This window comes from Eubalaena glacialis, chromosome 17 (genome assembly GCF_028564815.1).
Source record: "Eubalaena glacialis isolate mEubGla1 chromosome 17, mEubGla1.1.hap2.+ XY, whole genome shotgun sequence".
NCBI classification, from domain to species: Eukaryota; Metazoa; Chordata; class Mammalia; order Artiodactyla; family Balaenidae; genus Eubalaena; species Eubalaena glacialis.
In genome coordinates, this window is record NC_083732.1 from 74457097 (window position 1) to 74478178 (window position 21082).

The following is a 21082-nucleotide window of genomic DNA, read 5'->3' on the forward strand; positions in this document are numbered from 1 at the left end:
AGAAAAAGGATTTAAATCATGTAAAAGACAGACTTGACCTTGAAGATTCGAGGGGCTTATAATAGCTAGCCAGAAGAGGTCTGTGGATATGTTTTACAATGATACATGCCCATAGCCTGAGATTTGTAGTGCTTTTGGTGACTGGTAGAGACTAGATTGTATCCAGAGATTGAGTTCTAAGTTTAATTCTTCATAGAATTTACTTCAATCAATATTTTGAGTTATACCTTTACCATGGTGGTTTATAGAATATTAACTACACATTCTAAGGAAATATCTATCTATATAATGAAAGATGGTCTCCATTGCTTTGGGGTAGAATTATTTAAGTCAGTCAGTCTCTCCTTCACTTTCTCTCACTCTTAAAAGAAGGTAATGTTTAGGAGAATTTCTTTAGCCAGAGAACCGATTATTCATTACTCCGTGACTTTTGCATGAAGTGCGTTTTACTTATTTCTATGCAGTAGTTCAGACACTACTGCACATGCCTTCCATGCTTCAGGCCAGACCTGAGGGCAGTTCCTAAGTCTACCATTTATTAACCGTGTGACTTGGGACAAATGATTTAGCCCTAGTGAGCATCGGTTTCCTTATCTTGAAATGATGTTTACTGATACCGACTTCACACTGTTGTGACAAAGGATGAGTAGTGTGTTCAAAGTGCCTGGCACGTAGTCAGTGTTCAGTGAAGATTTAATCTATGCCTTCTCTGTTCATCCCCAGGGTTTTTGTTTGACCATTTAAACTGTAAATCAGCCTAGGTGGAGAGGACCGAGGGCATTTATTTAGACTCTGCACAAGCCAGTAAACATCTGATGCACGCTACCCTTCCAGACACATTCACCCCCTCACTTGTTAAACCTGTTAAACCTTCTGTGGGCAGGCTTAGCTGCTCCTTCTTGCTTCTAAGCATTTTCCCCTCTGCCTGGCCTGTAGTAAGTGCTCAGTAAGCATTTGCTAGGTAAGTGAGTTTCTGGACAGTAGTGTGTGGGTGGGTAGGATAGCGGATTGTTGACAAAGCTTCTCATAGAGCGTTGCAGTCTTGTGAGTTTAACTTCATCCTTTGGTCTCTAGTTAGTAGAAACAGCTGAGAGAGTTAAAGAGATGATCTTCACTTGATTCTTTTTGGTTCTAAGGGCAAAGTGCTTTCAGCATTTAGACTAACTACATTTGCAGAGTAGTTATCCATTCTGTAATAATTATAATGGCAGATAATATTTTGTCAGTGCATACTGTGGGCCAGGCCCTGTGCTGATCATTTTAGCTACATTTTCTCACTTAGTCATGTTGTGTGTTAGATACTGTTATTGCACCCATTATACAGAAGAGGAAACTGAGACTCAAAGTTACGTGCCAAAGACTACACAGCTAGCAAGTAACATAACCTAGATTTGAATGTAAATGGACTCCAGAGCTGGCTTTTTGAGTTACTGTATTATACAACTTCCCTCTTCTGTATGACTATGATAAGAAAATTGTATAAGGGGGTAAAGATGATTATAAAGGTCAATATTTCAGAGATTTCCCCCATATTCACTGAGCTTATAAAAGAGCCAGTTGCTTCCTAGTTTGTGTCATAAACTGTTACACTCTTCACTATTATTTCTGGTGGGAGGCAGTTATGTAATGTGGATTCAATTTTAATTTTACCACACTAATATCTGTGTGGAGGAATAATGGTGACCAAAGTACGGAGTAGTGAGAAGTAAGCAAGTTTCTATTAAATATTGCTCAAGCAGTGAATAAGTCATTAAATTTGACTTCTGATGAATATATAATGATTGCTTAATACTAGGCTGCCAGGAAAAACGTACACACACCCACTCAGAGGAAGGTGTGTGTGTAATATATGTTGCTTGAGATAGTTGGAGCTATATTTTAAAAGAAGAAGGATTTTTTTTTCCACAGAGGGAGGGAGAGGCAATATGGTTTATACTGCCATTTATTTGAGTTCATCCAAAAAGAAGAAATTTCTTGCTTACAAAATATAGAAGAATCAAGTTTTAATTTGAAGAGATTAGGAAATACTTATTCCCTGTTTCAGAAAGTAAAAATCTCCCTATGTGCCACCTATTCTAGGAAATTTAAAACATAAATCAGGCGATTCCTGGGCTCCTCTCCTTCCTTCCTCCTTTCCAAAACGGACACATGTACTTTATGGCACTGAGAATTTATCAGATCCTTCTGAGTGTGTGATTCATGTGGAATTGGAGTCACAACCCCTGAAGAACACTAAATGACTGCTTTGTCTGAAAGGTTTGGTATATTACTAATAAAATGCATGGAGTTGAATTTATTCAACTATATATAATTGGTATTGTTCCTGTTCAGACATGCCTATACATGACTTTGTAGAATAAAAAACACCTGCTTCTGCGGTTTTTGTTTGGTTAGGACAAAATTTCAGGAAACAACTTGACCGTGGGCAAAACTGCAGTTGAATCAGGGACAGAAAGTTGGAAAGGATAAGTAGGTGAAATTTGTCTTGAGGGTGTGCCGCCTGAACACATACACCTGCACACATGTCCTCGTTGTAAAGGTAAAGAGGTCTTATGGACCAAGAAGGCATGAAGCGTCTGGTCCTGTTCTGGAGCTTAGGGAGAATTCTGGAAAAGGACCCTGTGGCTGAAATCATAGGCAACAGCAGAGCAAAGGAAAAAGACATCCAGTAGTGTAGAGAGGGAGCCTAGAGATAAAGCTGGGATGGACATGCTAGGGGAAGGAGGAGGGTAGATGTCTTCATCTTCATGTTTGTTTCACTGAAGGCAGTTCTACTGAAGACTTGAAGGATGTTGAGGGAACTTATTTGGCTCTGGGTCCTGTGTGCTCCCGGACCTGCTTCAGCTGTGCTTCCCAAACCTTAGGGCTAGGCCTCAGGGAAGAGAATTTATTTCTCTCCAGTGCATGTCTTAGGCTGCTCCTTAGGACAGCTGTGGCTTGGGAGGGCCCTTAGAATAGTTGGTCAAGAAGCTGCATCTCTTAGTGGCATCAGTTACCTTCCATTCTTGCTGAACTGGTTGCTGGTATGGAAGGAAAGCTTGACTGGTCTGTTGACCATGCCCATCTGGACTTGGGGAAGCCAAGATAAAGAATCTTCTTTATCCCCATTTTTTAACTAGTGGCCAAGAAAGTGGCATTATATGGAGCAAATAAGGTGGGAATAGACACTAGACAATCTTGGAACTCACCCTGGATAAACTCTCATGAGTCTGAACTGTGCTACATAAGAATTACCATATTGTTAAAGGCTTAACTACCTATTGATACCTTGTTTAGCCACAGGGGACCTGAAATTTGTCTCACCTGAGTCTGCCTACATCTGTAAAAATAGCTAGTCTCCTCCCTTCCTCTCCTCTCTCAGACCTCTCTCTTCTCCCTCATTTTGCCCCAGTCTCTCACTTTTGAGACAACCCGCATTGATTGCTAGTTTCCATATAATTGTTTTGCTTTCGTACGTGTACCTGCCTCAGCCATTATCTTCCTCTCATTGAAGTCTCATGAATTTTAAGTTGAATTTGATTGCAACACTAAATCACCCATTTCTGCTTAATGTTCTTTATGTAACAGGTACCTTTAATGCCTTATTCAACACTTCAAAATGAAAGAATAGTAATAGTTCCAATATTGCTGTTAGTGCGTTCTGACATTGAATAACAGGTGACATGTCTAATGATTAGCGTGGCTGCCTAGATTGCATAATTACAGGTTTGTTTGACTTTAGGAGAATCATATGCAGGCCAACTGCATCCATTCAGATACTTCTTATGTTAGATAAATATCAGAGCACTTTAGTCTAAAAAGAGGTCCTCCTTCAGCGATTATCACTCTTTAGTTTTCTAGGGGTTGCCAATGCACAGGAAAAAAGAAAATGAAACAGAGACCATCTTTAAAGAATGGGTTTAATTCTATGGCCCTTCCTGGTCTAAATAACACTTTGTAAGTTCTTCAGGTGCTATTAGCAGTCCATAGTGTTTGGGATAGTGCTGAGCAGGATCGCTGGGTACAGACAAGGCAGATTTGCCGCGGTACTGGCGTACTTACGGAGACAGTTATAATTTTTTAATATAAATCAAAGATTATCTGTGCCCTCTGGACTTAATTTGCTGGGGCAGGGGTTAGGGGGACGTATTTCAGCTAGTTATTGAACTAACTTCTTGGAGCAGTTTCTTAATCAGAGTGCCAGATGCGTCACACCGGTCTCACTGAGTCTCCGCGCTCTCCCCAGGAGACCTCCCCACATATTTATTGGCTTGTAAATGAATGTTCAAGTGTATCACTTCGGTTCATTTGATTAACACAAACAAGGGTTGATTGTAATAAATTAATGCTCATTGAATGGCACATTGAAGAAACGAGAATATTCCTAGACTCCCAGACCCCGCTTGGCCAGGGGAGGACAGTCAAAGACATGGATAGTAGAAATGGTTTTGACACTGGGCTCCACTCAGAAGTACCTCTGCGTGTGAAGCCGTCCAGGGCTCTTCCCTTGCCCTGAAACAGTTCTCTGCTGCTGCCCTTGCGTGGCTGCTACTTCCATCTCTGTTTTTGCTGGTGCTCTTGGCCTGGTACAGGTTGACTTACCAGCTGCTAGAGCTGACTTAGTTATTCTCCTTGCATTGCATTCAGTGGGTGACTTGGTTACTTTTATAGCCCCTCCAATTAGCCTTGCTGATGGGAAAGATCACTCTCTTCACCAATGTTAAAACTTAGCAGTCTTCTAAAAGGGGAAGATCATTTTCTTTTTGTTATCGGTTTCCTCTACTAAGGAATTTGGGAAAGCTTTTCCCGGACCGGGCCCGATCGCATTTGAGTGGCGTTGGCCAGTGTCCTACTTGGAACAGACCACCGGGAGCTGAGATGAAGCTAAGGGCCATGACTTTCCCCCCAGTCGTCCCCCCCTCACCCCAAGGGTTTGTTCCCTGGATATCCATGGAGGAGTTGGAGGTGCTGGTCCTTCTCACGTTGAAGCACCTTTTAGCGCAGGAGGCTAGTGTACATACTTTGCAGCTAGAAGGTCTGAGTTGGAGGCCTAGCTCAGCCACTCACTACCGTTGTGTCCTTGAGCAGGTTACTTCAACTGCTTGGTGTTTCGGTTTTCTCATATATAAAGTGGAGCTAAAACTACCTTTCTCTTAATGCTGCTGTGAGGTTTAATGTAAACACGGTACGCTAAGTAGTCTTGGCTCATAATAAAGTGCTTACTAATTGTTAGGTACAGCTATTATTATTATGTATATATATTTTATCATTGAAGTTACTTTTTGGCTTGCAGAGGTGTGCTACAGTAATATTTGCCTCTCTGAGATTGTCATTCTGTGAATTTTAACATCATTTTTGTAATCTCCCCCCCCCCACCACCACTCAGCGCTGATGCCAACCTTTTTCCTGTGGAAAAATCACACTGAAAATAGAATAGGCAAATAAGTTTATATTACATGTCTTCTTTACATTTTAATTCAATTGAATATCAGAGGCAGGACAATTTTTAGTTTGGTGAAAGTTTAATTTTCAAATTTATTATATGATGGCCATATAAGAATATTGAAGGAAGAGTTCCTATAGTTCTTTGTTGGATCCATCATTCTTGCCCTCAAATGGATTAAAGTCTGTTTGGAAAAATGAGACAAATTCATATAAGAGAACAAGATTGTTTATGGTTCAAAGTGCCAAAGTATCAAGTATAGTTGTTAAGATAAATTAAGTGAGATCCTTCTAGGCTGGCAGAGTTTAAAAGCAGGTAGGGCCTGAGCTCAGCCCTTGAAGGGTGTGTAGGATTTGGTTGGTGTGGATTTTTAGGAAGGGCTTTCCCTGTGAGAGTGGGAGAATTTTGGTAGTGGGATTATATACTGTGGAATGAAGGAGCAGGGAACCTCTAGCTGGTCAGTCTCTCTGCACCTCCCCAGCGCCCCAGCCACTTTTTAGTCAACAGCCAACTCCCTGTTTAGGTGTTTATCCTCTTTTCCTCCTGAGTTCCTCAGGGCTTTATTTAGCCTCTTTCATGCAACACTATGCTCTTTCCCCACCTCAGTTCTTTAGTGGAACAGGACACATTCCCTGTGCCTTCCTTTGCCTGGTATTTCTGAAACATGAACACAAATAACATACTTAGAAAGAGGCTTTATTGTAATAATAAGGGAGATAGGGGTTAACAACTGCTTGATATGGATGTTCTCATGACCTCTCTTCCAGATGCCATTGTGGGAGTCTCTTGTCTTCCGTCTCTAGTCTCTCCAAGCCCTTTTCCCCAGCAGATGAAAACACTGACTTGAGCCTGAAGTTATCTGACTGCGCATCACTTCCAGGTGTGGTGCGGTGCGGTGTGGCTCTCGGTTCTTCTCAGGAGTAGCTTCCTGCTCTCCTCTGGTGTTTTCCCTTTGTCGCCTCAGGCCGCACTATTCATCACTTAGGTTCTTTAGCTTGTCCCAACATTCTTGGGCCCTGGAGCCTTAGCTGAGGCTGCATGTCCACAGTTGGCCTCCTCAGGTACTTCCCTTAGGCTTCATGCCATCAAATACTGACAGCCATCGCTCACGTTCTCCTTTGCAGGGAAGGTCTCCTTGGCCTTGTATTTAAAATTGTTATCTGGTTCAAGTCTTGCTGTTGTCTATGGGACCTTGATGATGAGAACCCTCATCCTGCTTACTTTGAAAACTTTAATGTCGAAGGCATATTTCTAAGTGCTTTAAAAAATTAACTCATTTAATTCCAGAGGGAGGTTGCCAACATTATGTCAATTCCTACTGATTTAAGCCCCTGACAAATTTTTATTTCTCATACTTCAAAGACCTTTGCCGCTGATACATCCTTCAGTGAGTTTCTATTTAGGTTGAAGTTGCCACTAATTATTGTACTTTTGAAAAAGCAGTTTATGCTCTTAGTCTTTGCTCAGGTTACCAGCTTGACCCACTTTTTCAATGGTCCAGTATCAGAATCCATTACACATAAAATATACTGATTCCACTAAGAAAAGGAAGAAAAAAACACACACACGTCATCATTTCCTTTAACTAGATAAGGCTTGTGTGAAACCAGGGGCCTATTTTTCTTTCTTTCTTCTTTTTTTTTTTAATTTTCTTTTTTTCATTATTTTAAATGGGAAAAAATTAGATTACAGGCCAACCCCAAACCCCTAACCAATTTACTGAAATGTAACTATATACAGTAAAATGCCTGTATAAGTCACAACCCATCATTATTAGGATATAAATTGTTTAAAATTCTCTTCCTGATCATCAAGCAATTAATAGGATTTTTAACAAACAGTTGTTGTATATATGGCAATAGATACACGTTGGTACCAGCAACAGCTAAGCAACATGTCTCTTTCACTGATGTTTGGACATTTTCAAACGGTCTAACAATTTTATATGGAATATGACTTGAGACCTTTCTCATATACCGCTTTGTTAAAAATGTATTTAATTTGGGGAACGTAAATACAAATTTTTCTTATATAAACACTGCCCCTTCCCACTCCTCAAAAAAAAAAAAAAAAAAAACTTATATTGAGGTATATGTATATTCTGTGAAGTCTGGGTGTTACAAGCCAAGAGATACTCTACCAGAAGCGTGTTAACCCAGAAGATATTTTATGGAGTGTGCTTATAATTGACTATTGTAAAACTAAAGCATAATTTAGAAGTCCAGGAAAATCATTTTTTAAAAGCCAAATGTAAGTGGGTTTTATATTATTTCATGACTTAGAGATGAACTGTTGTATTGTTCTTCAGAGTAGACAAGAAATACTGCCATTTGTCTGAGCTAAGTTATTTGAATGCAGAGTCTTTGAGTGTGTGCATCCCCAAATATGATTTAAGGACTCCAGTTTTATTTTCATTTCTTTCAGCTTTTTTAATCTTAACATTTTTATTATCCTGTGTTCTCTATCTTTTCCTGATCTATTACTAAATTGTGTGTCTAGAGCTTAAAAAAAAAGTTTAAAAACACTTTGAAGAATATTATCTTGCTTTTCCAATCTACTAGTCGCTTTCTATAGTCTCCTGTTCCCTGAGGGTCTTTTAATTTTTAAATATAGTAAGTATAGTTGTTTCATGCTCTGACTGATATCTGAAACATTTGGGGATCTGTTTCTGCTGATTTTTACTCTTTTTGGCTTGTTTTCTTGTGTTTTTCCTTGTAAGGTTTTTTGTTTTGTTTTTATTTTTATTTTTTTTCCCCTGTAATCTACTCATTATCCTTAACAATTATTTGTAGGGTTATTTGAGGCCTCAGGTAAAAGTGTCTTTTCCAGAGGGGAGTACGTGTGGGTACTTTCATTGTGAGACCACCTCCCACCAACATCAGAGCTCAGGTTCCCAGCACCACTCAGGTGAGGGGAACCCAGGCTGCAAACCCAGGCTGTGGCTTGTTGATACAGTTTTTCAGAAACATGTTTGTTTTCTCTCTCTCTCTTCCCTTTGTTCTGCTCAGTGGCCAAGGCCAACCTCCCTGCAGCCTGGAGGAGCAGAGTGGGATTACTTCCGGTTCATCTTTATTCTGACGAGTGGGGACCCAGCTTACTGGGGGAGGGTATGCAACTTTGATGTCCTGCGTTCAGCTTCTCTTTTTTGGTTTTCCCTAATTTTGCCCTGGTTGTTTCTTACTATCTTGTGATTAAGGAGATTACTCTTTTTCCTATTTTATCCAATCATTCTACTTATTTATTTATTTTTATAAATTTATTTATTCATTTATTTCTGGCTGTGTTGGGTCTTCGTTGCTGCGTGCGGGCTTTCTCTAGTTGCGGTGAGCGGGGGGCTACTCTTCACTGCGGTGCGCCGGCTTCTCATTGCTGTGGCTTCTCTTGTTGCAGAGCACGGGCTCTAGGTGCACAGGCTTCAGTAGTTGTGGCACGTGGGCTCAGTAGTTGTGGCTCACAGGCTCTAGAGCGCAGGCTCAGTAGCTGTGGTGCACAGGCTTAGTTGCTCTGCGGCATGTGGGATCTTCCCCGACTAGGTCCCGAACCCGTGTCCCCTGCATTGGCAGGCGGATTCTTAAGCACTGAGCCACCAGGGAAGCCCTCCGGTCATTTTAGTTGTCTTCAGTAGGAGGTTGGTCCACATAACCCAACCTACCATTACTAGAAGTGGAAATCTTCCTTATTTGATCTTTAACAATACTACGAGGTTCATGTGCAGATATATAAGTGGGCTACTTTAATGGATGAGGGAACTGAGGCTGAGAAAAGTATAGTGGTTGATTTAAGATTGTCCAGGTAGGTGGCACAGCCTGGAACTCCTGAGTCTGAGTCTACATTTCCACCTTTGAGACTTTTTCTACTGGGTGTCTTCTTCGAATTTTGAATGAAGCAGGCATATATCGAAGGCATTTTAAAAAATATGCAATACCTTTACAAAATCATTTAGATAGACCATTGACTGATAAATTATGTTGGTACAGCTTTTTCCAAATACGGCATTTTAAATGGAAAATGATCACTGCTTTCCTTTCTTTTTCAGCTGAAGTGAGTAGTGAATACAGTATGGATAAGGCAATGGTTGAATTTGCAATGATGGATCGGGAACTAAACCATTATTTAAAGGCTGTTCAATCTACAATAAAACATGTAAGTTTATACCACTCACCTGGTTATATTTGGTTACAGCTCACTGACTTAGGAACACAAATCAAAATTCTTTTCTAACCTTTAATAATTTCTTATCCTTACTGTAGTAGCTATTAATCTCTTCTTAATCAGGAAGTTCATAGAATAGGAATCTTAAATATTTTCCCAGATAGGCCACCTAGGTTTAATTAGGATATTACATCTGTTTTAGATTTCCTTGCATTTTTTGGTCTCGAATTTTTTAGCCTAAGCCTCCTTCAAATGTGAGTAGTATTTTATAAAATGCTACAAATTGCGTAGGACTTGTTTTTATTGTTATATTTGCTTAAGCATACAATTTAGACCAGGTTTAGTTACTCATTCTCCAGCTTTAACTAATATACAGCTATTGCAAAATTCATAGAATCAGATAATAGGGAGAGGTTTTAGAGCAAGGTTACAAATAAAGAAGCGTGGCCTTTTGGTTTTTCCAGAAGCCAAACTTGTCTTTGTTGGCTCCGGCATGTCACAGGAACAACACATAAGGCAGTTAAGGTGGGAACGTAGCAACATCCTTTTCAGTAGTCCTGTGTTGAGCAAGAAATGAGCAGTATGATTGCAGTAATGTTTCTGAGAAGTGCTTTGTCCTCTGAGCAGTGGAAACTCCCCTTTGAACTGATTTCATATACCTGTGTAATAGGATGTCTTGTACTTCTGGTTTCTTTATTTGCTTTTTCTTACTTATATCTATGGGAAAATTCCAAAAATAAAATGTTTTACAAGATTGGCTACTATTCAGTGGGAGATAAATTTCTGAATATGGTTTAATACTTAAGCTATAGTTAAATGAGTATATATGTTCATGGTTATATGCAGTTTTTCTGTTTTTTTTCTTTCTTTAAAATTTTTTTTTCTGTTTTTTTTTTTTTTTTTTTAACGGTTAATATTTATTAAGTGTAGCATTTGTGACTAACTTAAGAATGTCTGCTTAGATCCAAGTAATACACTCATTCAACTTGTACAATTCTGGTGTTTCTAACCATTGTGACTGTCTTGGGACTGTGAGTATTCCTTCCATAGGAAAATATGAAAATGATGTCATGTTAGATTCTTTAAACTAGATAGCAAAGCACTTAGACCAGAGGTTTTCAACTCCAGCTGACCCCTAGAACCAGCCGGTCCCTACCCTACACTAAAGAGATTCTGATTTCATTGATCTGGAGAAGGATTGGGGCACCAGTATTTTTTAAAAACCCATTCTGTTATGTATCCAAGGTTGAAAACCACTGCCTTAAAAGAACAAGGCTGACTTTATAGAATAAAGTGTGTTCGTTACCAAAGATCGGAGTTAGGCTTATTGTATAGATCAATCCTGCCTTGACCCTTACATTCTATGGAGGTTATTTGATAGGCTTTTCTATCTTTAACCTTGATGTTTTGCAAATATAACAGCACAATGTACATTATAGATAAGAAAACAGATTTTGGAAGTTGAAGAACTTAATGTGGATTTTTTTTTTTTTCTATTAAACCCTAGGATTCACAGATACGTATGGTATTTTTACGTGAAGAATTGGACTTTTCCCCCTTCAAAAAACTGAGTCACTCATAAAAAAAAAAAAAAAGAAAAAGCAACCCTCACCCTCACGCACATTCAGTAGTTAATAGCATTTCTTTCATCCTGAGGCCTCATCCCATTACACCCACCCTACTAACCAGGAAAGAATATAGTTGGAGTTTTATCCAGCTTTTCAGCCCTAACCTTACGCTAGACTATGGAGTAACTTGGATTTAGTGATTCTAATGCTTGTCGGGAAGGTCCCTGGTCTTTAGTAAGAGAACACATGTTTATTGCGTTTTTTTCTCATGCAAAGTTGTGCTCTCTATATAAGCTTGATATGAGACCAAGAAGAGCAAATCATAGTTTAATAAGATTTCTAAGACCTAAAACTATATAGGGACATAGTGGGGATATGACCATTATTTTAAGGGGACTATTTTACTCTCTTTATATACTATGTACTCTTTACATAGTATGGACATTTATGGACGTTGCTATCTTATTGCCTCTTTTGATGAGGAGTAGAGAATGAACAGCAGATTCAGAGAGGCTAGAATGGTATAGCTGTTCTATGCTATAGAAATAGCAATGGTCTAGGGATCAGAAATTCTTCCAACCCTGGTGCTTCCATTTTCTAAGTTATGATCCTGGGTCAAGAAACTTAACCTCTTGGAATCTCGTGTTCTTCATCTATAACATTCTTGGCCTGCCTATTTCACAAGATTATTATGTGAATCAGATTAGATATTGTGTATCAAACACTTTGACATTCATAAAATTTGATGGCGATAAAGATATTATGTTACTACAAACCCAGATTTCCAAACATACTCCTGAGGAAGGTGGAACTGGATCTTTCTTAACAAGTACTTTGCTCACTTTATTTCAGGGCTTTGAAATAAAACTTTTATTGGCTTTGACCTGTCCTCCTCTGGAGTTCAGGAATCATATAGGATTAGGTATAAGCTGGTAAAGTTTACAGTATGAGGTGTTTATGATCTCTAAAACAAAGAAATTGTTTTAAGTCAGATTATTAGGAAAGAATACAGAAGGTAGGAACCCCTGTTGAGTCTCATTTCACTTCTGCTCTGTCATAGATTTTTAAGAGCTGCAGTACTTCCATTCCTATGTCACTTGCCAAGATTCTCATCCACCCCGTGGTCTTTCTGTTTATGAATTTTCATATAGTCATAGAAAGTTAAAAAAATTTTTTTCATCATCAAAGAGCATTAAAGTTTATCATTTAAATAAAGATCTCGCTCCTGCTCTCACCTTCACAGAATTCTGAAGGTTATACACTGCTGAAAAGGTTTTAGAAGTTTACTTTGGAACCTTAGGTGTGGTTCAATTTACCAACAATCCCTGGGAAGTCCCTTTGGCATCCAACAGAAGCTCTCAGATTGCCTTTCTTTTCCTTTAAGAAAATAGAGCTGCTATTTTCTACAATGTCTGAAGACTTTATTTGGAATCAGTATTTATTTCAGTGCTCTGAAACTTAAAAAAAAAAAAAAGGGACTTTGTCCCAGCTGTTTTGTAGAGGGAATATTATGCAGTGAGCACCTAAGGGGGAAAAAAAAAATTCCCAGACAGTCTATAAGTTATTTATAAAAACTTTCAGGATAAATAGGTTATATACCTGTCACAACTCTTTAAAGCATGTAGAACCGTAAACAGAAAGTCTGTATGAACTCTTTGGAGACTTTCAGTCATGAGACCACACGTGATGAAAGTGTTTTGAAAGCTATAAAATGGCACATAGATATGCTATGATACAATTACTTCTTTTATTGCTGTTACTGCTGAGGAAAAACTTCTCTCAGTTTCATGTTGAGAACAGAGTGATGTTCTGAACATTAGCTTTTGATGACCTAACGTTCCCTTCCTTGATTTCTAAGCTTTTATTATTTGAGTATCTTGAAGGGGCACCGTTGGCTGGCTTTTTGTTCTCAAACATTCACTGAACAAATATTTTCTAAACATCCATGTGCCAGATACTTCTAGGTGCAAGAAAGAGGAGGTCAATCAGCAAAGCCCATATGATCTCACCTTCAGAATGTCTGAAGCCTAGAGATGGAGACAAACATTTAACAAAGAACAATACAGATGTTATTTAATGATTGTTGTGCTGTGTACTACAAAGGGAAAATAAAGTTTTCAAGGAGTTAATAACTCGGGGCATTTCTGCTGGGGGTGGGGAGTAGGTTGGTGGTTACGGGACTCCTTCCTGATGAAGTGATATTGAATCTAATTGAATCTAAGACGAAAGTCAAATGAGCCTCAACACGGGGATCGTGATATATAACTTCCCTGTCTATGTGACTTTTGCATGAAATGGAAGCATCTTTTTTTTTTTCGTCAGTTTCAAAGTGCCTTGATCAATCCAAAGACTTAATTTGAGAAAATTAAGCCAGAGAAAGCTGACTTTTATACATAGAAAGTTTAAAGTCTATAGAGTAGTTGAGTAACCTACCTAAGGTTGGTCGAGGATTCATTCATCCACAGATGTGAGCGGCTACCATGTGCCAGGAACTGTGCTTAGTAAAGCAAGTTATGGCAGTAGTTGATTTAAGAATAATTTCATTACCAATATTCTGCTTCTCAAGCCATTTCACTGGTCAAATGGGTTATCCCTCTTGAAGTGAGACTCTTTATCATGTATTGAATAAACAGTGGTAATACTGTGTACTGTGTATTTCTGGTTCTGGATTTATGTGATGGTTTTAAACTAAACGTGGAGTCCATCGTGGGCTTCAGATTCCAGAGGGTGGGCACCAGCTTAATTCGAGGAATCCTCAAATCTATTCTCAGGTATGTGTTTTTTCAAATAAGAGATGATAAAGGGTCCACCACTATCGTTGGGGTGGTCTTCGCAACTTTTTTATAGTGTTAATTCTCATAGTGAGAAAGGATGGGTCCCCTGAAGCTAAATGACAAATGGCCTAACAGGTTCAGATTAGTTGCAGATATTATTAGCAGTCAGTGGTAAAATATATATTTTCTGTGCTTTTTGATGAGCAGTCTAGTCCTAGAGTTTAGCAAAAACAACTAAAGCTTAGGATTCACATTATACTTTGCATTTTTTTATCATGATACTTAATTGTGCAATTTTACTGCAACAAACTTCAAATCTTAAAAGAATTGTCAGATTTTACCTGTATATAGTTCTTTTAGTAGGTGCTACTTTAGCATGTTACTTTATGGAAAATCCAGAGTGTTGTATTTTCTTCACCTTCCTCTACTACTCTTTTTGGGCTACATGCATCTTATAGATTATCTAAGATTTGAAAGCATTTAAATCAGATTGCTGCCACATATTTGTAGTGTGTGTGTGTTTTTTTTTAATAAATTTATTTATTTATTTATATTTTTGGCTGCGTTGGGTCTTTGTTGCTGCACGGGCTTTCTCTAGTTGCGGTGAGCGGGGGCTACTCTTCATTGCGGTGTGTGGGCTTCTCATTGCGGTGGCTTCTCTTGTTGCAGAGCATGGGCTCTAGGCGCGTGGGCTTCAGTAGTTGTGGCACGCAGGCTTAGTAGTTGTGGCTCACGGGCTCTAGAGCACAGGCTCAGTAGTGGTGGTGCACGGGCTTAGTTGCTCCGCGGCATGTGGGATCTTCCCGGACCAGGGCTCGAACCCGTATCCCCTTCATTGGCAGGCGTATTCTTAACCACTGTGCCACCAGGGAAGTCCCTGTTGCAGTTTTTTAGATCAGTTTTTTATAACAGTTCCTACCAAAAGCGTAGGGAGGGAGGATATTTTTCTTCTTAACCTAACAGGGGCAATTAGTTGCTGGATCGGTTTACTTGTGTTGTTTCTTATAAATCTGTTCATGGATATCTCCTGTGTACTGTGACTTTTACTTGCTAAGCTAACCTGAACATTTAATCTGCATTTTAAAACTAGTATGTTGAGAGTTAGAAGAGTGGAAATATACGTCACGTAAGTTGTTGAAACCAACACAATCTTAGATATAATAAAAGAACAAGGTGGGTCAAAGGTATAGCTTACCTCAGCCTTGACATTATGCAACTAGTTTAGAATGTTTTTAATATATCACTTCCCTATGCCTCTTCACCCTTCACCCTTCATCAACTGGTAAGCTTTGCCTTTTGTAAATCTTATTTTAAAGTTACCTTAACATCTTCTGCTTTAACTTGAAATCTTATGAGCTATCTTGTAAGTTGGGAGTTAACTATTTTAGTTATACCAGATTTGGGGAGCGTTTCTCACTTAGAAAGCTAAAAATTTATAGTATCGGAAGAAAGTTCCAGGGCAGAGGATGTGATTTATTGGCTATCACCATCTTCTGACTGCATCTAAGAATGCACCTCCCATTGTGAATCATTGACAAAAGAGGAAGGAGGGTGAATTTGTTTGGGATTATGACATTTGAGGACAGAAGATTCCTGAGCATGAGAGAAATGACTGTTGTCAGCAGAATAGCAAGAAGGTGAGAGAGGACAGTGGAATTAGTGGGAATCTCTTGGAGCCAAGTGGGAAAGTACTGCGGAGTCCCCCTCTTCTCCACTGCCTGCCCTCCATGATGGTGTGTGGTCTCTTAACACCTTTCCTGTCAAAGTTAACAGATGCTCCACATATAAGCCTTTTCATCTGTAGGAATATTGCCCAGATGTGGAAATTAACCAGGGGAAAAAAAGTTCACGTAGGTATTCACTCTTCAGCCTCTTGGCCCTGGAATGTGTGATTACTGGTAATTAATTTCTATTCTGTTCCTTTAGAACTCCCTCTGTAGTTATTCCGAAATTAAGGTTGTGTTTGGTAGCATTTTTTCTAATGCTAACAGAGAGAGTTAAGTCTGGATATAATATTTCACTAATTGAGTTGTCTCTATAGGAAAGAATCCAGATATAAATCTCTTAGGTTCCCAAGTGAAGTAGCTACTAATAGGTGAACATTCTGGTCTTGTGCCATATTAAGACTCCTTATCATGGGTAGTTTATAGAAATCCATGTTCGTGTTTTGTAGGTACTAAGTGTTGGATTTTATTCATAATTATAAAAACATTTACACTCTACTGGGTCTTAATGTGCCTCTAATGCAGCATTTTCAGAAGTTTGCTCTGTAATACTAATTAATCAGGATGTGAGTAAGTATAATAGGAAAAAAGGATTTTGTGGTCAAATAAGTTTGGGGAGTGCTTGATTGAAAGAATTTCCTTAAGGACTCCAAAGCCTTTAATATGCTTTTATGCATTGTGATTCTCCAAAGGAGGGATATTTAGTAATTTCCTAACCTTATTTGAAAACCTCTTTGGGGGAAGCACTGGCACTGTTCAGAACCCAGTTTGGAAAATGCTTCTATAGTCTCAATCCCCGTACCTTACAGTAGAGGCTAAAAGATGGATTCAGCAGTTTGTGGTAGAGATTTTGTGCCATCCAGGGAACTGGGGAGTATATCAAACCCCCTACCTGAAATGGATCTACAAGATGTTTCTATGCAGAAGATCAGGAAAGGGCCAGGCCTCTGAAAAGACTATGTGTTATTCCAACAGTGAAAGAGAGGAAGGAAAAGTTTTTAAAAACCTTCAGTGGTTGCTTGGCTATCTCTCTTTGAAGCAAACAAGACCACCCGTGTGGGGTATTGGTTCAGGAAAGTGGAGAGAAGGAAAAGTTTTCAAGGAAATGAAGAGAGGAGGGGATAGTTTAGGTAGAAAGGACACAGCAGCAGTGTGGACAGAAAAAAGCATACAGACTTTGAAAGACCTGGTTCAGCACAACACTCAATGCTTATTGAACACTTTGGCCTCAGTGGTACCGGGCAATTCTGGCAGGTAACTCCTTGAATTTTTTTTTTTTTTTTTTTTTTGGCTGTGCCACGCGGCATGTGGGATCTTAGTTCCCCGACCAGGGATCGAACCCACACCCCCTGCAGTGGGAGCTCGGAGTCTCAACCACTGGACCGCCAGGGAAGTCCCACTTGAATTATTTAAATGATGTGAATGTTCTTTAATATGGCAAACTCCTGCTTATTTCTGACGTTGGGCATAGTCCATATGTAGCATCAAACCCTTATTTTAGATAATCACTTGAGCCTCCTTCCATGTCAAACTTTTCACCGTACTTGATAAATATTAAAGATCTTGAGATGTTGGCCTTCCCCCACTATCTGGCAGTGGTGCTCATGGGCAGTGAAAGAGTGTAGGCTAACTGCAGAAGAGAGATGGGAAAATAGTTTGAACCATGGAATGGATCACCAAATGTTAAGATTCACTGTAAAATGAATGCATTTGCAAAGTGTGGAGTTGAAAGCAGTTGCTTGTTTATTAATCTCATAATTAAGTTGTTCAGTTAGTGCCAATAGTATGCTTAGTCTAATGAAGGTACAAAAGCCTCTTGACATGTGTATATAAAATAGCTACAAAATAGTACTAACAGTGAAATAGTTTGACACAGACAATAAAAACATGCTTAAGAAATTCAGAGTAAGGGAGAAGAGCCTTTGCTTGGATTCCGGCTTTTCTATCCTCTAACTCTGAGCCTCAATTTCTTCTTAAAGTGGGGGTGATAGAATATAGGTCAGAGAGTTCTGGAAACGATGAAAAGTGATAGCATGAAAGCACCTAAAACAGTTCTGTCGAGACTCATTTATACAGTTGCCCAGAGAGTTCTGTAAAGGAGAAGTCATTTCCTTTGATCAAATTTAAATAGTATCTGAAGAGGAAATTTGAGTTAAAGTTTAGAGAGTAGAGTAGGCTGCAGGAAACCATTGGGAAAGGGCAGAGATGATTATGTCCTTGAGAGGTTGAAGGAAGGGCTTCTTTCCTTAGAAGGAGTCTTCTGGTAATGGGGGCGGGATGTTGGGGGGAACTTGGTGCTCATAGTGTTGTAAGCCGAAAGGATTGGGCAGAATATGGGGGAGCAGGCCAGTGAGATGCATGGCATTTGGCCAGTTGGATGTGAAGTCCCCTGATCAATAAGTCTACTTCTGTCTGTAGCAATGAGAAAGAGATTGCTCCCTTTAACATATGCTAGTTAATGGCAATGGAGGGGGAGCCACACTAGAGATACGGACCAGACAACTAAGTGAAAACTTTGGTAATTCACGAATAACATCTGATGTTTTCTAAAGTAAACAAAAATCACTTAAAGATGTAAGCAAGATAGTTCAATAAATAGCATAATTATATACCCAAGTGCACAGAGAGAAATATTTCTTCACTTACATTTCCATCTTTAAATAATATTTGTTTATTAGTAGCACCCATTTGAACAAATATTGGGAGAGAAAAATGTGTTGGATTTACCCCTCTGATGTATCATATGCACGTTGTCAGCTCTGTTTCAAATGTGTAATCTGTATGAATCGTTGAAAAATGAAAGAAAATAAAGTGTATAAATGGAGAGACTGTAAATGGATTTAATTTTTCAAGCCCTGTGTGAGTTTGCAGTTGTACTGGTAAGGAAAGCTCTTTCATTCTGAAGTGGAGCCAGTGCCCAGTGAACTGTCATTGAGAGAATGGTGAGGATTTCTTTTTATTCTTTTTCTCCCTTAAAGCATCAAGCTTGTAGCAATAGTGACTTTCATTCTTTTGTGTCATGGCCAGCCTGATATTTTAACCACTTGAACTTTCTGAAATTTCATTTCTTTTTGGGCATTTTTCCCCCTTATTTATTTATTTATTTATTTTTGGCTGCATTGGGTCTTCATTGCTGTGCGTGCAGGCTTTCTCTAGCTGCGGCGAGCGGGGATTACTCTTCCTTGCGGTGCGCAGGCTTCTCATTGCGGTGGCTTCTCTTGTTGCGGAGCATGGGCTCTAGGCGCGGGGGCTTCAGTAGTTGTGGCTCGCGGGCTCTAGAGCACAGGCTCAGTAGTTGTGGTGCAGGGGCTTAGTTGCTCCGCGGCATGTGGGATTTTCCTGGACCAGGGATCAAACCCGTGTCCCCTGCATTGGCAGATGGATTCTTAACCACTGCGCCACCAGGGAAGTCCCATCCTCTTTTTTTTTTTTAAAGGGAAATTTGTGTCACATAATATAGGATTCTTTAAAATAGTGAAAATCCTTATGTGCTGTCCTCACCAAATCAATTTAATCTTAAAATAATCATTCAATTATCTTCTAATAGAAAATGATATTTTGGACTTCCCTGGTAGTCCAGTGGTTAAGAATCCGCCTGGCAATGCAGGGGACATGGGTTCGATTCCTGGTTCGGGAAGATCCCACATGCCGTGGAGCAACTAAGCCCACGTGCCACAGCTACTGAGCCCGCGTGCCGCAACTACTGAGCCCACGTGCTGCAACTACCGAGCCTGCATGCTGCAACTACTGAAGCCCGCATGCCTAGAGCCCGTGCTCCACAATAAGAGAAGCCACCGCAATGAGAAGCCTGTGCACCACAACGAAGAGTAGCCCCCGCTCGCCGCAACTAGAGAAAGCCCGCGCACAGCAGCGAAGACTCAGCACAGCCCCCCAAAACTTAATTAATTAATTAATTTTAGAAAAAAGGAAATGATATTTAGAAAGACCAAGTCATTGTTACTTAAAATTGAAAACAGTAACCAGGAATAGTTTAATATGATTGCATCACGTGACTGATTTCCAGACGTCCTGACTTGCTTGCTTTTTACTTTCCCCTTGGCTGACACGCAGGGGTCTCACATGCTTCAATGGCTTCCAATTGTCTCATCTATTTGTGATTCTTGGAATGTTACTGGTAGTGAGGAGCAAACCCTCTCCACCCATCAGGTTACTCTCTGTCACCCTGAGGTTTATTTTAGCCCCTACCATGACACAGAAGCCAGTAAAACCACATGAAATGCTAAATCAGAGCTCTAAATGGACTAAATGCTGGGTGTATTCAGAGCATCCCTCTTACAAAATCAGAAATTAAATATGGCTCATGAGGTGTAGTTACACAGTGTTTTAAAAAGCCTAAGCAAAAATATCATATGCTTAATTTTTTCTTAGAGGAAATACTTAACATATTACTTAAAGCACCTATAAATAGTATAGATGAAATTAGAATATGTCATGCCACATTTTCTATAATAGTAATGGTATTGCTCTGCCAGAATGTGGAATGAAAATGTTTTGGCTTTGTAAGGTAAAGTGTGTATGATCCCATTACAGTAGTAAATTGTTTGGCGTTACTGTTGAGTTTAATTATTGTGTTTTTTTCTACGCCTATCTACTGAAAAGCTGTGTTGACCTTAAGCACGTTTGCAAAATGAACCTAGTAATATCTGCACCTACCTATGACAGAGCAAGTTCTTGATGAAGAAATGAGATAACCTATGTGAAAGCACTTGAGAGGTAGAAGTGCTATATAAAGGCAGAGGCTCAGTGTTCTGTCCTGTTAACTTTTAACTTCTTTCTCTTGTCTCGAAAATGTCCACCACATGCTGATTTAAACTGGTGAACTCTTCTAAACCTCCTAAATTCAGAATAAATGGTAATAGGTGACTTGTGTTTTGTTTCCTCGCGTTTATTTTCTCATGCCACAGCTTAAACTGGAAGGAAAAAATGTGTAAGTTTTACACTCACCTTTTGTCCTTAATTTAGTCATCCATTTGGTAAATGCTTATTTCTGCCCCCCACCCCTGCCCCCGGCCCCAAGAGTTTTGCAGAAATCTCATGTAACAGTTCAACAAGTGACTAATGTAGATTGGGCTTGCTTAGTCTCTGAGTCACTTTATTATGAAACACTTAAACTTGAACATCTATCTGTAACAATGAGGAAATAATATAAAACAATTTATACTTTCTGATCTTATGGTTTTAGTGACTAACTCATCAGGCAACAATGAAGAAGGAAATTAATGAAAATTCACAAAGCCAGACGAAATTAGTCAAGAAGTCTCAGTAAATCACAGTCACCTTCACTTCCTTCTCCCCTTTTCTCAGCAGTTGATGTTTCATTGATAAGAGCGTTGGGCTGGGAAATAAAGATCTGACTTCTAATCCTTGTTCTGCCAGGCTATGACCTTGGACAAGTCACGGAAACTTCTGTGCTTCAGCTTC

At 39.4% G+C, this 21082-nt stretch overlaps 1 protein-coding gene across 1 annotated transcript in view; it reads left to right on the forward strand.

Annotated features, from left to right (window-relative positions):
* Positions 1-21082, forward strand: part of NSMCE2 (NSE2 (MMS21) homolog, SMC5-SMC6 complex SUMO ligase) — a 219764-nt gene that overhangs the window by 37330 nt on the left and 161352 nt on the right. The window contains exon 3 of the mRNA XM_061171786.1: positions 9459-9565. Within this exon, the coding sequence (XP_061027769.1) occupies positions 9459-9565 (107 nt within the window). The remainder of the gene's footprint in view (positions 1-9458; positions 9566-21082) is intronic.